At 43.5% G+C, this 16705-nt stretch overlaps 1 protein-coding gene across 1 annotated transcript in view; it reads left to right on the top strand.

The window, feature by feature from the left end:
- LOC106585517 (macrophage mannose receptor 1) overlaps nt 1-16705 on the top strand; it is a 56719-nt gene that overhangs the window by 3103 nt on the left and 36911 nt on the right. Inside the window, exons 2-11 of the mRNA XM_082973173.1 lie at nt 533-868; nt 1381-1554; nt 2220-2375; nt 3086-3199; nt 5682-5819; nt 6506-6682; nt 6769-6911; nt 9825-9938; nt 13282-13397; nt 14449-14597. Of these exons, the coding sequence (XP_082829299.1) occupies nt 533-868; nt 1381-1554; nt 2220-2375; nt 3086-3199; nt 5682-5819; nt 6506-6682; nt 6769-6911; nt 9825-9938; nt 13282-13397; nt 14449-14597 (1617 nt within the window). The remainder of the gene's footprint in view (nt 1-532; nt 869-1380; nt 1555-2219; nt 2376-3085; nt 3200-5681; nt 5820-6505; nt 6683-6768; nt 6912-9824; nt 9939-13281; nt 13398-14448; nt 14598-16705) is intronic.

Below are 16705 nucleotides of genomic sequence, written 5' to 3'. Positions count from 1 at the left end.
ATGTAGCTCTATGACAGTGTTATAGAGCTCTATGGCAGTGTTATGTAGCCCTATGAAAGTGTTTTATATAGCTCTATAACAGTGTTATGTAGCTCTATGACAGTGTTATAGAGCTCTATGTCAGTGTTATGTAGCCCTATGACAGTGTTATGTAGCCCTATGACAGTGTTTTATATAGCTCTATGACAGTGTTATATAGCTCTATGACAGTGTTATATGGCTCTATGACAGTGCTATGGAGCCCTATGACAGTTTTATGGCGCCCTATGACAGTTTTATGGAGCTCTCTGACAGTGTTATATAGCTCTATGACAGTTTTATATAGCTCTATAACAGTGTTATGTAGCCCTATAACAGTTTTATGTAGCCCTACGACTGTTAAAAAGTCCTCATGAAAGAGGGTTCAATTAAAGTGTTCAAATGTTTGCCTATTATGTCAATGCTGGTTAGTGATTGTTGTAATTTTTGTTTGTAGACGGTCCCTTCAATCTCTTCAATGCTGGTTAGTGATTGTTGTAATTTTTCTTTGTAGACGGTCCCTTCAATCTCTTCAATGCAGCAAGTGGCGTTAGACAGGATCTGGCACGCTGGGTGTCAGAGGGACGTCTCTACTACACCAACATTAGGAAGTGTGCTGGGGTTTCTGGGAAGACAGAGGGTAGTACCCTGGTGAATTCTGACTGTGATGAGAACAGCCACCTTCAGCAGTGGGAGTGTAGTAACAACACACTGCTCACCCTGAAAGGACAGACTCTGTACCTCCACGTCAACGACAACAATGATCTGGTGCTGTCCAGAGACACGGGGCCTCGGAGTCGCTGGATCATCTCTGGTACAACGGACGGCCCCTGCTCAAGGACCCACAGAGGTACGGGATTACAAACACAAGGTTCTCATTGTTTAGGATTGTAAAATGGATTTTGGACAAAATGGACCAAGTCTCAACACACTTCAAAAGAAGCAGGTTACATATAACTACATCAGACAGTATATTTTATACTTTACAGGTTACATATAACTACATCAGACAGTACATTTTATACTTTACAGGTTACATATAACTACATCAGACAGTATATTTTACAGGTTACATATAACTACATCAGACAGTATATTTTACAGGTTACATATAACTACATCAGACAGTACATTTTATTGAAAAGAAACGTCATTTTTCCCTGTGAATCCACAACGTACAGTAACACAGGGACACACTCACAGCCAGATTCCCGTAAGAGTGTTAGTATAGAAGGCCGTGTTCCCCAACAAGGTCACACAGGGAGGCAAGATGGCAGACACACTAATATAGTAAAATCCTTGGGGTCCCACGTCACACTGAGCTACATACAGTACCCACAGTAACCACTATCCCCTTTTCAGAGCTCTTTACCATCGAAGGAAACGCGTTTGGCCGTCCCTGTCAGTTTCCTTTCCGGTACAAAGACCAATGGTATGGAGACTGCACCTCGATAGACTCCTCTGATAGACGGCTTTGGTGTGCCATTGAAACAAACTACCAAGACAATGAATTGTGGGGCATTTGTCCATCCAAATGTGAGTATTACATCTGTTACTTACTCTGTGTCAATCTACACAGTTGTTAGATGCATCTCTCTCTCTCTCTCTCTCTCTCTCTCTCTCTCTCTCTCTCTCTCTCTCTCTCTCGCTCTCTCGCTCTCTCGCTCTCTCGCTCTCTCGCTCTCTCGCTCTCTCGCTCTCTCGCTCTCTCTATTCAATTCCTTTATTGGCTTGATAAACATATGTTAACGTTGCCAAGGGAAGTGAAATGGATAAAAAGTGAACAGTAAATATTACACTCACACAAGTTCCAAAATAATAAAGACATTTCAAATGTCATATTATGTCTATATATAGTGTCGTAACGATGTGCAAATAGTTAAAGTAGAAAAGGGAAAATATTTACAATGGTGTTTGTTCTTCACTGGTTGCCCTTTTCTTGTGGCAACAGGTCACAAATCTATTTCACCCAATAGATATTCTTTGTGGATCTGTGTAATCTGAGGGAAATATGTGTCTCTAATATGGTCATACATTTGGCAGGAGGTTAGGAAGTGCAGCTCAGCTTCCACCTCATTTTGTGGGCAGTGTGCCAATAGCCTGTCTTCTCTTGAAAAGCCAGGTCTGCCTACGGCAACCTTTCTCAATAACAAGACTATGCTCACTGAATCTGTACATCTCTCCCCCCCATCCCTCTGCAGCTATGGAGCATTGGCATAAGAACCCGGTCACAGGTACATTCTACCAGGTGAACCTCCACTCTGCCCTGACCTGGCACCAGGCTCGGACCAGCTGCCAACAGCAGGGAGCAGACTTGGCCTCAATCACCGAACCCCACGAGCAGACCTTCGTAGCAGGTAGCGCCACCCGGTGGCCACGCTCACATTCACACGCATCAGGCGTGTCAAACTCAAGCAGTGTGTGTATTTGTGTACTGTTCATGTACCAGTGTGTTTATTAGTGTACTGTTCATGTACCAGTGTGTTTATTAGTGTACTGTTCATGTACTAGTGTGTTTATTAGTGTACTGTTCATGTACCAGTGTGTTTGTGTACTGTTCATGTACTAGTGTGTGTATTAGTGTACTGTTCATGTACTAGTGTGTTTATTTGTGTACTGTTTATGTACTAGTGTGTTTATTTGTGTACTGTTCATGTACTAGTGTGTTTATTTGTGTACTGTTCATGTACCAGTGCGTTTATTTGTGTACTGTTCATGTACCAGTGTGTTTATTTGTGTACTGTTCATGTACCAGTGTGTTTGTGTACTGTTCATGTACTAGTGTGTTTATTAGTGTACTGTTCATGTACCAGTGTGTTTGTGTACTGTTCATGTACTAGTGTGTGTATTAGTGTACTGTTCATGTACTAGTGTGTTTATTTGTGTACTGTTCATGTACTAGTGTGTTTATTTGTGTACTATTTGTGTACATGGACTATTTATGTCATATGCAACTTTATCTCCTTCTCTTATGCACACACACACACACACACACACACACACACACACACACACACACACACACACACACACACACACACACACACACACACACACACACACACAGGCCTGTATGGTAGACAGGGTGCTCCACTGTGGACGGGGCTGAATGCTCTGGAAGAGGACAGTGGGTGGCAGTGGATCAGTGGGAAGCCTCTACGCTACTTCCGCTGGGACTCTGGTGAGTCCTCACCTTCACACTATGCCCTTCATGCTGCACTACTTTGGACCAGGGTCAGTCACTCTATATAGGGGAAAAGGACCAGGGTCAGTTACTCTATATAGGGGACCAGGGTCAGTTACACTGTATAGGGGAAAAGGACCAGGGTCAGTTACTCTATATAGGGGACCAGGGTCAGATACTCTATATAGGGGTCCAGGGTCAGTTACTCTATATAGGGGACCAGGGTCAGTTACTCTATATAGGGGACCAGGGTCAGTTACTCTATATAGGGGACCAGGGTCAGTTACACTATATAGGGGACCAGGGTCAGTTACTCTATATAGGGGACCAGGGTCAGTTACACTATATAGGGGAAAAGGACCAGGGTCAGTTACTCTATATAGGGGACCAGGGTCAGTTACTCTATATAGGGGACCAGGGTCAGTTACTCTGTATAGGGGACCAGGTTCAGTTACACTATATAGGGGAAAAGGACCAGGGTCAGTTACACTATATAGGGGACCAGGGTCAGTTACTCTATATAGGGGACCAGGGTCAGTTACTCTATATAGGGGAAAAGGACCAGGGTCAGTTACTCTATATAGGGGACCAGGGTCAGTTACTCTATATAGGGGACCAGGGTCAGTTACTCTATATAGGGGAAAAGGACCAGGGTCAGTTACTCTATATAGGGGACCAGGGTCAGTTACACTATATAGGGGACCAGGGTCAGTTACTCTATATAGGGGACCAGGGTCAGTTACTCTATATAGGGGACCAGGGTCAGTTACTCTATATAGGGGACCAGGGTCAGTTACACTATATAGGGGACCAGGGTCAGTTACTCTATATAGGGGACCAGGGTCAGTTACACTATATAGGGGACCAGGGTCAGTTACTCTATATAGGGGAAAATGACCAGGGTCAGTTACTCTATATAGGGGACCAGGTGAACCCTTTGGCATTTTAGATGGGACTCTGGTGAGAACATTAAACATTTGATAGTGTTACTATTTCTGTTGCTGTTAGTCTTCAGATGTAGTGACATAGCTGTTAGTCTTCAGATGTAGTGACATAGCTGTTAGTCTTCAGATGTCGTGACATAGCTGTTAGTCTTCAGATGTAGTGACATAGCTGTTAGTCTTCAGATGTAGTGACATAGCTGTTAGTCTTCAGATGTAGTGACATAGCTGTTAGTCTTCAGATGTAGTGACATAGCTGTTAGTCTTCAGATGTAGTGACATAGCTGTTAGTCTTCAGATGTAGTGACATAGCTATTAGTCTCCAGATGTAGTGACATAACTGTTAGTCTTCAGATGTAGTGACATAGCTGTTAGTCTCCAGATGTAGTGACATAGCTGTTAGTCTTCAGTTGTAGTGACATAGCTGTTGTTAGTCTTCAGATGTAGTGACATAGTTGTTAGTCTTCAGATGTAGTGACATAGCAGTTAGTCTTCAGATGTAGTGACATAGCTGTTAGTCTTCAGATGTAGTGACATAGCTGTTAGTCTTCAGATGTAGTGACATAGCTGTTAGTCTTCAGATGTAGTGACATAGTTGTTAGTCTCCAGATGTAGTGACATAGCTGTTAGTCTTCAGATGTAGTGACATAGCTGTTAGTCTCCAGATGTAGTGACATAGCTGTTAGTCTTCAGATGTAGTGACATAGCTGTTAGTCTCCAGATGTAGTGATATAGTTGTTAGTCTTCAGATGTAGTGACATAGTTGTTAGTCTCCAGATGTAGTGACATAGCTGTTAGTCTTCAGGTGTAGTGACATAGCTGTTGTTAGTCTTCAGATGTAGTGACATAGCTGTTAGTCTTCAGATGTAGTGACATAGCTGTTAGTCTTCAGATGTAGCGACATAGCTGTTAGTCTTCAGATGTAGTGACATAGCTGTTGTTAGTCTTCAGATGTAGTGACATAGCTGTTGTTAGTCTTCAGATGTAGTGACATAGCTGTTAGTCTTCAGGTGTAGTGACATAGCTGTTGTTAGTCTTCAGATGTAGTGACATAGCTGTTGTTAGTCTTCAGATGTCGTGACATAGCTGTTAGTCTTCAGATGTAGTGACATAGCTGTTAGTCTCCAGGTGTAGTGACATAGCTGTTAGTCTCCAGATGTAGTGACATAGCTGTTAGTCTTCAGATGTAGTGACATAGCTGTTAGTCTTCAGGTGTAGTGACATAGCTGTTGTTAGTCTCCAGATGTAGTGACATAGCTGTTAGTCTTCAGGTGTAGTGACATAGCTGTTGTTAGTCTCCAGGTGTAGTGACATAGCTGTTGTTAGTCTTCAGGTGTAGTGACATAGCTGTTAGTCTCCAGATGTAGTGACATAGCTGTTAGTCTTCAGATGTAGTGACATAGCTGTTAGTCTCCAGATGTAGTGACATAGTTGTTAGTCTCCAGATGTAGTGACATAGCTGTTAGTCTCCAGATGTAGTGACATAGCTGTTAGTCTTCAGGTGTAGTGACATAGCTGTTGTTGTTGTTTGTCTGTAGGTCACCCTCTCTCTGATCCTGGTCAGATGTGTGGACTGGTTGACCCAGCTCAGCAGTCCTACTGGCAGAGCTCCCTGTGCTCCAAGAAACATGGCTACATCTGTCAGAAAGACCCACCTTCACCCCCCATTCACCCAGGTAAGTCTGTCAGAAAGACCTCCCTATAACCCCCATTCACCCAGGTAGGTCTGTCAGAAAGACCTCGCTATAACCCCCGTTCACCCAGGTAGGTCTGTCAGGAAGACCAACCTACACCCCCCATTCACCCAGGTAGGTCTGTCAGAAAGACCTCCCTATAACCCCCATTCACCCAGGTAGGTGTGTCAGAAAGACCCACCTTAACCCCCCATTCACCCAGGTAGGTCTGTCAGAAAGACCTCCCTATAACCCCTGTCCACCCAGGTAGGTCTGTCAGAAAGACCTCCCTATAACCCCTGTCCACCCAGGTAGGTCTGTCAGAAAGACCCACCTATAACCCCTGTCCACCCAGGTAGTTCTGTCAGAAAGACCCACCTTCACGCCCATTCACCCAGGTAGTTCTGTCAGAAAGACCTCCCTATAACCCCTGTTTACCCAGATCCAACACGCCGTTCTACTCTGCTCAATTTAATCCAGTCTAGTCCACTTCAATCTTGTACAGTTTGTTTTAATTATGTTCAGTCCATTTTAGTCCAGTCTAGTCTAGTCCATTTCAATCTTGTACAGTTTGTTTTAATTACTTTCAGTCCTTTTTAGTCCAGTTCATTTTTGTATTATTTTGTTTATTATGGGCGGTGTATTTCTTGTATTTCTACAATGTGTTTCCCTGTGTTGGTGATAAACAGAAGAGACAGGTTTCTGCTCCAGTCCGTGGATTCCCTACGCTGCCAGGTGCTTCCTCCTCCAGCGTACTAAGAAGACCTGGACAGAGGCTCAGACGGAATGTCGGAAGGACGGAGGCGACCTGGCCAGCATCCACAACATTGAGCAGCACAGCTTTGTGATGTCACAGCTGGGATATGGTCAGTGAAACACAGATACGCTCACACGTTAGACAGTCAGTGAAAAGGCTAACTCCAACTCTCCCACCTCTCTTCCTCTGTCCCAGCGGCTGCTGACGAGCTGTGGATCGGGATGAACGATGTCAAGACGTCACTACTGTTTGACTGGAGCGACCAATCTGCTGTCACCTTCACCAGGTGGGAGGAAGCCATGCCAATGGGGGGCAACTGTGTCCTGGTCAGGGGAGAGGTATGGTACCATCACCCCCCCTCCACACTGCCGCTAACCCTTACAAGCCCTAACCCTGGCCCTAACACCCCCTAACCCTTACACCCCCTAACCTTGCCCCTAACCCTAACAACTCCAAAATGCAATAATTACAATTTTTCAAACATACGACTATTTTACACAATTTTAAAGATAAGACTCTCGTTAATCTAACCACATTGTCCGATTTCAAAAAGGCTTTACAGCGAAAGCAAAACATTAGATTATGTTAGGAGAGTACAAAGCCAAAAAATTATCACACAGCCATTTTCCAAGCAAGCATATATGTCACAAAAACCCAAACCACAGCTAAATGCAGCACTAACCTTTGATGATCTTCATCAGATGACACTCCTAGGACATTATGTTATACAATACATGCATGTTTTGTTCAATGAAGTTCATATTTATATAAAAAAACAGCTTTTTACATTGGCGTGTGATGTTCAGAAAATGTATTCCCACCAAAAACTTCCGGTGAATTAACTAAATTACTCATCATAAACGTTGACAAAATACACAACAATTATTTTAAGAATTATAGATACAGAACTCCTTTATGCAATTGCTATGTCAGATTTTAAAATAGCTTTTTGGCGAAAGCACATTTTGCAATATTCTGAGTACATAGCTCAGCCATCACGGTGAGCTATTCAGACACCCGCCAAGTTCAGGGCACACTAAACTCAGAATTAGTATTCGAAAAATTGTATTATCTTTGCTGATCTTCGTCAGAATGCACTCCCAGGACTGCTACTTCCACAATAAATGTTGTTTTTGTTCCAAATAATCCATAGTTATGTCCAAAAACCTTTGTTTTGTTTGTGCATTCAGGTCACTATCCAAAGGGTAACGCGCGAGCGCATTTCGAGACAAAAAAATTCTGAATGTTCCATTACCGTACTTAGAAGCATGTCAAACGCTGTTTAAAATACATTTGTATGGTATTTTTCTCATAAAATAGCGATAATATTCCAACTGGACAATAGTGTATTCATTCAAAGAGGAAAAGAAAAACAGTGTGGTCTCGTGAATGCGCATATACTATCTCTTTGTCACCAGGCAGACCACTGAGAAACTGAGCAACTATACTCTGCCCAGAGACAGGAGACGCCTCAATCCGCTTTCTGAAGTTTTTAGAGAGCCAATGGAAGCCTTAGAAAGTGCTACGTAACCCCACAGATACTGTAGTTTCGATAGAGAATCAAAAGAAGAACTACAAATTCTCAGACAGGCCACTTCCTACTTGGAATATTCTCAGGTTTTTGCCTGCCATATGAGTTCTGTTATACTCACAGACACCATTCAAACAGTTTTTAAAACTTCAGAGTGTTTTCTATCCAAATCTACTAATAATATGCATATTCTTTTTTCTGGGCAAGAGTAGTAACCAGTTTAAATTGGGTACATTTTTTATCCGGCCGTGAAAATACTGCCCCCTAGCCCAGACAGGCTAGATGAAAAAAATGTAAAATGTAGCAACCTAACCTACTGGCCCAACGCTCTAACCACAAAGCTACCTGCCACCCCCTAATCCTGACCCTAACCCTAACACCCCTAACCCTAACACCCCCTAACCCTAACACCCCCTAACCCTAACACCCCCTAACCCTAACACCCCTAACCCTAACACCCCCTAACCCTAACACCCCCTAACCCTAACACCCCCTAACCCTAACACCCCCTAACCCTAACACCCCCTAACCCTAACACCCCCTAACCCTAACACCCCCTAACCCTAACACCCCCTAACCCTAACACCCCTAACCCTAACACTCCCTAACCCTAACACTCCCTAACCCTAACACTCCCCAACCCTGACCCTAACCCTAACAGTCCCTAACCCTAACACTCCCTAACCCTAACACTCCCCAACCCTGCCCCTAACCCTAACACTCCCTAACCCTAACACCCCCTAACCCTAACACTCCCTAACACTGGCCCTAACACCCGCTCACCCTAACACTCCCTAACCCTGGCCCTAAACCTAACACCCCCTAACCCTAACACTCCCTAACCCTAACACTCCCCAACCCTGACCCTAACCCTAACACCCCCTAACCCTAACACTCCCTAACCCTAACACTCCCTAACCCTAACACTCCCCAACCCTGACCCTAACCCTAACACTCCCTAACCCTAACACTCCCTAACCCTAACACTCCCCAACCCTGCCCCTAACCCTAACACTCCCTAACCCTAACACCCCCTAACCCTAACACTCCCTAACACTGGCCCTAACACCCGCTCACCCTAACACTCCCTAACCCTGGCCCTAAACCTAACACCCCCTAACCCTAACACTCCCTAACCCTAACACCCCCTAACCCTGGCCCTATCAACCCCTAACCCTAACACTCCCTAACCCTAACACTCCCTAACCCTAACACTCCGTAACCCTAACACTCCCTAACCCTAACACTCCCTAACCCTAACACCCCCTAACCCTAACACTCCCTAACCCTGGCCCTAACACCCCCTAACCCTGGCCCTAACACTCCCTAACCCTGGCCCTAACCCTAACACCCCCTAACCCTAACACTCCCTAACCCTAACACCCCCTAACCCTGGCCCTAACACCCCCTAACCCTAACACTCCCTAACCCTAACACTCCCTAACCCTAACACCCCCTAACCCTAACACTCCGTAACCCTAACACCCCCTATCCCTGGCCCTAACACCCCCTAACCCTAACACTCACTAACCCTAACACTCCCTAACCCTGGCCCTAACACCCCCTAACCCTGGCCCTAACACCCCCTAACCCTAACACCCCCTAACCCTAACACTCCCTAACCCTAACACTCCCTAACCCTAACCCAAACCACCCATTCACAACCACACCAACCTCTCCCTCCTTGACGGTGTCCTGTGTGACTGTGTCTGTCTTGCAGCAGGGCAGGTGGGCTACCCAGGTGTGTGAGAACCAGCATGGTTTCATCTGTATGAAGAAATCTACCTCCAAACCCTCAGGGGACCAGGTGGACACTTACCCAGGCTGCAAACCGGTGAGTGGACAGCCAGGGGGAGTAGAGTTCAGCCAGGGGGAGCAGAGTTCAGCCAGGGGGAGCAGAGTTCAGCCAGGGGGAGCAGAGTTCAGCCAGGGGGAGCAGAGTTCAGCCAGGGGGAGCAGAGTTCAGCCAGGGGGAGCAGAGTTCAGCCAGGGGGAGCAGAGTTCAGCCAGGGGGAGCAGAGTTCAGCCAGGGGGAGCAGAGTTCAGCCAGGGGGAGCAGAGTTCAGCCAGGGGGAGCAGAGTTCAGCCAGGGGGAGCAGAGTTCAGCCAGGGGGAGCAGAGTTCAGCCAGGGAGAGCAGAGGTCATGTTCTATAGCGCTGATGTTCTCAGGAACAGCCACATATATGGCTCTCCGCACCGGAGACTGAGGTTCAAGCCTCGATTCAAGCCTTCCTGATGTCACTCCCACTTCTCCACTTCTGTTTCCAAGTGTCTGAATAAAGTAGAAAAAAAACCATTCTGTAAATGTGCCAGATTTAGTCAGCTAGCTAGTTGTCAACTGTAGACCCTGGGCAGGTAGATACATAATCAACATTTACATCAAAAATCGAATCAAATCAAATGTTATTTGTCACGTGCACTGAATACAACAGGAGTAGACAATAAAATGATTAACCAACAATGCAGTTTTAAGAAAAAAGAAGTGTTAAGTATTTACTAAATAAACTGAAGTAAACAATAAAAAAATAAATACAAATACATTTTTTAAACCAAAAATGAAAAATATATATATATATATATTTATGAGCAACAATAAAATAACGTTAATGAGGCTATATACAGGGGGTACTGGTACAGAGTCAAGGTGCGGAGGCACCAGTTAACCTCTCTGGGCTAGGTGGGAGAGTACATAGACACAAATAATCACACAGCCATTTTCAAAGCAAGCATATATGTCACAAAAACCCAAACCACAGCTAAATGCAGCACTAACCTTTGATGATCTTCATCAGATGACACTCCTAGGACATTATGTTATACAATACATGCATGTTTTGTTCAATCAAGTTCATATTTATATCAAAAACTAGCTTTTTACATTAGCATGTGATGTTCAGAACTAGCATACCAGCCGAAAACTTCCGGTGAATTTACTAAATTACTCATGATAAACGTTGACAAAATACATAACAATTATAGATTCAGAACTCCTTTATACAAACACTATGTCAGATTTTAAAATAGCTTTTCGGCGAAAGCACATTTTGCAATATTCTGAGTACATAGCTCGGCCATCACGGCTAGCTAATTTGACACCCACCAAGTTTGGGGCAACCTAAACTCAGAATTACTATTAGAGAAATTGGATTACCTTTGCTGTTCTTCGTCAGAATGCACTCCCAGGACTTCTACTTCAACAACAAATGTTGTTTTGGTTCCAAATAATCCATAGTTATGTCCAAATACCTCCGTTTTGTTCGTGCGTTCAGGTCACTATCCGAAGGGTAACGCGCGAGCGCATTTCGTGACAAAAAAATTCTAAATATTCCTTTACCGTACTTAGAAGCATGTCAAACTCTGTTTAAAATCAATTTTTATGCAATTTTTCTCGTAAAATAGCGATAATATTCCAACCCGGACAACGTTGTATTCATTCAAAGAGTGAAAGAAAAAAATGGTGAGGTCTCGTGAACGCGCATCTCCAGTCTTACTGTCCCCAGGCAGACCACTTACAAACTCTGCTGCTGTACTTTGCCCAGAGACAGGAGACGCGAAATTCTGCTTTTTGAATGCTTTAGAGAGCCAATGGAAGCCTTAGAAAGGGTCACGTAACAGCACAAATGCTGTAAATATTGATAGAGATGCAACAGAAGGACTACAAATTGTCAGACAGCCCACTTCCAGCATGGAATCTTCTCAGCTTTTTGCCTGCCATATGAGTTCTGTTATACTCAAAGACACCATTCAAACAGTTTTAGAAACTTTAGAGTGTTTTCTATCCAAATCTACTAATTATATGCATATTCTCGTTTCTGGGAAAGAGTAGTAACCAGTTTAAATTGGGTACATTTTTTATCCGGCCGTGAAAATACTGCCCCCTAGCTCAGACAGGTTAATAATGAGGCTATATACAGGGGGTACTGGTACAGAGTCAATGTGTGAGGGTACAGGTTAGTCGAGGTAATTGAGGGAATATGTACAGTAGGTTGAGGTTAAGGGACTATGCATAGATAATAAACAGAGAGAAGCAGCAGCGTAAAAATGGGGGAAAGCGGGGGGTGTGGGGTGGTGGGGGTAGGTCAAAGCAAATAGTCCGGGTAGCATTTGGTTAGCAGAGAGAACAGTCTATGACTAGGGTGGCTAGAGTCTTTGGCTATTTTTAGGGCCTTCCTCTGACACCGCCTGGTATAGAGGTCCTGGATGGCAGGAAGCTTGGCTCCAGTTATGTACTGGGCCGTACGCACTACCCTCTGTAGTGCCTTGCGAAGGCCGAGCAGCTGCCATACCAGGCGGTGACGCAACCAGTCAGAATGCTCTCGATGGTGCATCTGTAGAACTTTTTGAGGATCTGAGGATCCATACCAAATTTTCTCAGTCTCCTGAGGGGGAATAGGCATTGTCATGCCCTCTTCACGACTGTCTTGGTGTGCTTGGACCGTGATAGTTTGTTGGTAATATGGACACCAAGGAACTTGAAGCTCTCAACCTGCTCCATACAGCCCCGTCAATGATAATGGGGGCGTGGTGCTCGCTCCTTTTCCTGTAGTCCATGATCATCTCCTTTGTCTTGATCACGTTGAGGGAGAGGTTGTTGTCCTGGCACCATACTGGCAGGTCTCTGATCTCCTCCCTATAGGCTGTCTCATCGTTGTCGGTGATCAGGCCTACCACTGTTGTGTCGTCGGCAAACTTAATGAGGATGTTGGAGTAGTACCTGCCCTTGCAGTCATGAGTGAACAGGGATGACAGGAGGGGATTGAGCATGCACCCCTGAGGGGCCCCCGTGTTGAGGATCAGCGTGGCGGATGTGTTGTTACCTACCCTTACCACCTGCGGGCGGCCCGTCAGGAAGTCCAGGATCCAGTTGCAGAGGGAGGTGTTTAGTCCCAGGGTCCTTAGCTTAGTGATGAGCTTTGAGGGCACTATGGTGTTGAACGCTGAGCTCTAGTCAATGAACAGTTTTCTCACATAGGTGTTCCTTTTGTCCAGGTGGTAAAGGGCAGTGTGTAGTGCAATAGAGATTGCGTCATCTGTGGATCTGTTGGGTCTGGTATGCAAATTTGAGTCGGTCTAGGATTTCTGGGATAATGGTGTTGATGTGATACATAACCAGCCTTACACCTAGACCAGCTCAACAGTCTAACAGCTGTTTCTGACCCTGTTTGTCTCTCTGAAGCATTGGACCAGGCACGGCTCCTACTGTTACTTTGTTGGACCAGAGATCAAGACCTTTGATGAGGCCAAAGAGACATGCAAGAGCTCAGAGTCATATCTGGCTGATGTTTCTAGCAGGTAAGAGAGAAACCGGGATGTACTTCTCTATATCAGTAATGTGGACTAGATGAATTTGTCTAGATAATACATTGTCTAATGATAATGAGTTCAGGATGGACGAAGTTCCATTATAATGTTTAAAATAATTTTCTACTCAAAAACAAACACATAGTTTTTTCTTATTGGGTCCACTGTTATGTCATCACAGTTTTTGCTCTATGCTGAAAGTGCTCCATCTTGAACCCTCGGCTGCTGACAACCTTTTGGGGAACAGTGGACTAAAGGACAAACTGCTAAAATATAGTTTTTGAGTAAAATATACCTTTAACCATAATGTTTCAATAATGTCATAATGATAATGTGTCCAGGGTGGATAATGATCCATGATTATGATCCATGATAATGATCCATGATCACGTGACATGATAATGTTCCACGATAATGTGTCCAGGGTGGATAATGTTATAATGATAATGTCTCATAATAATGCACCCAAGGTGGATAATGTTATAATGATAATGTTTTAACAATAACGTGTCTAGGGTGGACTAAAGGACAAACTGCTAAAAAATAGTTTTTGAGTAAAATATACCTTTAACCATAATGTTTCAATAATGTCATAATGATAATGTGTACAGGGTGGATAATGATCCATGATAATGATTGATGATAATGATCCATGATAATGTGATTGTGTCCAGGGTGGATAATGTTATAGTGATAATGTTTTATTAATAATGTGTCCAGGGTGGATAATGTTATAATGATAATGTTTTAATAATATTGTGTCTAGGGTGTATAATGTTATAGTGATAATGTTTTCATAATAATGTGACCAAGGTGGATAATGTTATAATGATAATGTTTTAATAGTAATGTGTCCAGGGTGTATAATGTTATAATGATAATGTTTTATTAATAACGTGTCCAGGGTGTGTAATGTTATAATGATAATGTTTTAATAACAATGTGTCCAGGGTGGATAATGTTATAATGATAATGTTTTAATAATAATGTGTCCAGGGTGGATAATGTTATAACGATAATGTTTTAATAATAATGTGTCCAGGGTGGATAATGCTTTCCTGATCAGCCTGGTTGGGTCCAGGCCAGAGCAACACTTCTGGATCGGACTCTCCAACCAGAACCACATCGACGACTTCACCTGGACGAACAGCAACAGGGTCAGGTACACCCACTGGAACACACAGATGCCAGGTAAGGGAAAACCATAGAGATATATAATAATACTATATATTGTAGTGACCATGCGTTTAGAAGCATGTTCATCAACTCCCCCAAGGGAGCATGCTTTCTTGGGGGATTCGATGGAGTGCAGGGCCAGAGAGTTGAGGGTTCACCGACCACTGCGGATAAGCTCACTCTCCCTATCTGTTTCATTACAATATTATATAACGATAATGTAGCATATTTATATAATATCAAACCTGTTGTAATTCTTTGGGGAGAAGGTGAATGGTGATGTTTAGATACAAGACGATGTACACTGTCTATGAAGGAGTAGGAGCCTGACTACAGTTCTATAGTAGGAATCTCACTACAGTTCTATAGTAGGAGTCTCACTACAGTTCTATAGTAGGAGTCTCACTACAGTTCAATAGTAGGAATCTCACTACAGTTCTATAATAGGAGTCTGACTGCAGTTCTATAGTAGGAGTCTCACTACAGTTCTGTAGTAGGAGTATGACTACAGTTCTGTAGTAGGAGTCTCACTACAGTTCTGTAGTAGGAGTCTGACTACAGTTCTATAGTAGGAGTCTGACTACAGTTCTATAGTAGGAGTCTGACTACAGTTCTATAGTAGGAGTCTCACTACAGTTCTATAGTAGGAGTCTCACTACAGTTCTATAGTAGGAGTCTGACTACAGTTCTATAGTAGGAGTCTGACTACAGTTCTATAGTAGGACTCTGACTACAGTTCTATAGTAGGACTCTGACTACAGTTCTATAGTAGGAGTCTGAATACAGTTCTATAGTAGGAGTCTCACTACAGTTCTATAGTAGGAGTCTCACTACAGTTCTATAGTAGGAGTCTCACTACAATTCTATAGTAGGAGTCTGACTACAGTTCTATAGTAGGAGTCTGACTACAGTTCTATAGTAGGAGTCTGATTACAGTTATATACTACAGTTCCATAGTAGGAGTCTCACTACAGTTCTATAGTAGGAGTCTCATACTACAGTTCTATAGTAGGAGTCTCACTACAGTTCTATAGTAGGAGTCTGACTACAGTTCTATAGTAGGAGTCTCACTACAGTTCTATAGTAGGAGTCTCGGTACAGTTCTATAGTAGGAGTCTCACTAGAGTTCTATAGTACGAGTCTGACTACAGTTCTATAGTAGGAGTCTGACTACAGTTCTATAGTAGGAGTCTGACTACAGTTCTATAGTAGGAGTCTCACTACAGTTCTATAGTAGGAGTCTCACTACAGTTCTGTAGTAGGAGTCTCACTACAGTTCTGTAGTAGGAGTCTGACTACAGTTCTATAGTAGGAGTCTGACTACAGTTCTATAGTAGGAGTCTGACTCGTCAGGGGCGACGTTCTATACTACAGTTCCATAGTAGGAGTCTCACTACAGTTCTATAGTAGGAGTCTCATACTACAGTTCTATAGTAGGAGTCTCATACTACAGTTCTATAGTAGGAGTCTCATACTACAGTTCTATAGTAGGAGTCTGACTACAGTTCTATAGTAGGAGTCTGACTACAGTTCTATAGTAGGAGTCTGACTACAGTTCTATAGTAGGAGTCTGACTACAGTTCTATAGTAGGAGTCTCACTACAGTTCTATAGTAGGAGTCTCACTACAGTTCTATAGTAGGAGTCTCATACTACAGTTCTATAGTAGGAGTCTCACTACAGTTCTATAGTAGGAGTCTCACTACAGTTCTATAGTAGGAGTATGACTACAGTTCTATAGTAGGAGTCTGACTACAGTTATATAGTAGGAGTCTTACAACAGTTATATAGTAGGAGTCTTACAACAGTTCTATAGTAGGAGTCTCACTACAGTTCTATAGTAGGAGTCTGACTACAGTTCTATAGTAGCAGTCTCACTACAGTTCTATAGTAGGAGTCTCACTACAGTTCTATAGTAGGAGTCTCACTACAGTTCTACAGTAGGAGTCTCATACTACAGTTCTAAATTAGGAGTCTCATACTACAGTTCTAAATTAGGAGTCTCACTACAGTTCTATAGTAGGAGTCTGACTACAGTTCTATAGTAGGAGACTCACTACAGTTCTATAGTAGGAGTCTCACTACAGTTCTATAGTAGGAGTCTCACTACAATTCTATAGTAGG

Source organism: Salmo salar, chromosome 03, assembly GCF_965601325.2.
Source record: "Salmo salar chromosome 03, fSalSal1, whole genome shotgun sequence".
Taxonomy (NCBI): domain Eukaryota; kingdom Metazoa; phylum Chordata; class Actinopteri; order Salmoniformes; family Salmonidae; genus Salmo; species Salmo salar.
The sequence above is the reverse complement of the archived record's forward strand: the minus strand, read 5'-3'. Positions and strand labels throughout refer to the sequence as shown.